Here is an 896-nt window from a genome sequence, read left to right as displayed (position 1 = left end):
CTCCTTGACTTTCATTTCATTTCTACAGTGCCTGCTGGAACACACCATTTCGAACGTAAATCCTCGGAATCTGCTGTCACTGTGCCTGATGTGCCTAGTTTCGCAACTCTCTTCGAGAAGACCAAAGAAGCCTTAGCTGGTGCAGACTCCGGACTTACAGATTTCGAGAGTGCAACTGGTATTCCTAATCGATTCCTTCTCCCTAAGGGTAATGAACAGGGTCTGGAATTCGATCTTGTTGTAGCGGTGACTGATGGCGCAGCCGATGCAGCAGTGGATGGTCTCCACGAAAATACCGAATTCAATCACTACGGTTCCCATGGAAAGTACCCTGACAATCGCCCACATGGCTACCCTCTGGACCGCAAGGTTCCCGATGAACGTATATTCGAAGATCTGCCCAACTTCGGTCACATCCAAGTTAAGGTCTTCAATCATGGCGAATATATCCAACATCAATAGGAAGCTCTATTTTATCTACAATACTCCTTTACACATTCGATCATGAAACCATACTCACCACCACTGGATGTTACCAACAGAATTATAGGATATGATTTTTGCTTTGCTATTAATAATGGAGATATGATTTCTGTACGAAGAGCAAATAAAAAAAATCGTAATCAAGACATTTCCTTTTCCCTGATGCTTAGTATAGCGCTATGAAAATGTATCAGAAGGTCAAGTCAATATGAGGCTACACAATGGTTGTTTACCTGTTTTCAGATCTTTGTACTGATGAGAACCATAATGACAGTAAAGAAAGTTGAAGTAGATCTTTTTAATTTATCTATTTAGTGCAACATTATGTAACTTTTTTGTTAATCCTAAATAGTAAATTCAAGATATTACATCTCAGGACTAGAAGCATGCCATACACTGACAACTTGGCTTGT

The 896-nt window shown here is 40.4% G+C and overlaps 1 protein-coding gene across 1 annotated transcript in view; it reads left to right on the top strand.

The window, feature by feature from the left end:
* LOC119590770 (hemocyanin C chain-like) overlaps window positions 1–624 on the top strand; it is a 4,315-nt gene extending 3,691 nt beyond the window's left edge. The window contains exon 3 of the mRNA XM_037939483.1: window positions 29–624. Coding sequence (XP_037795411.1) covers window positions 29–462 — 434 coding nt within the window. The 3' untranslated portion in view covers window positions 463–624. The remainder of the gene's footprint in view (window positions 1–28) is intronic.
* The last annotated feature ends 272 nt before the right edge of the window (window positions 625–896 follow it).

This window comes from Penaeus monodon, chromosome 27 (genome assembly GCF_015228065.2).
Source record: "Penaeus monodon isolate SGIC_2016 chromosome 27, NSTDA_Pmon_1, whole genome shotgun sequence".
NCBI lineage: Eukaryota > Metazoa > Arthropoda > Malacostraca > Decapoda > Penaeidae > Penaeus > Penaeus monodon.
Note: the sequence above shows the minus strand (reverse complement) of the source record. Positions and strands in the feature narration are given on the sequence as shown.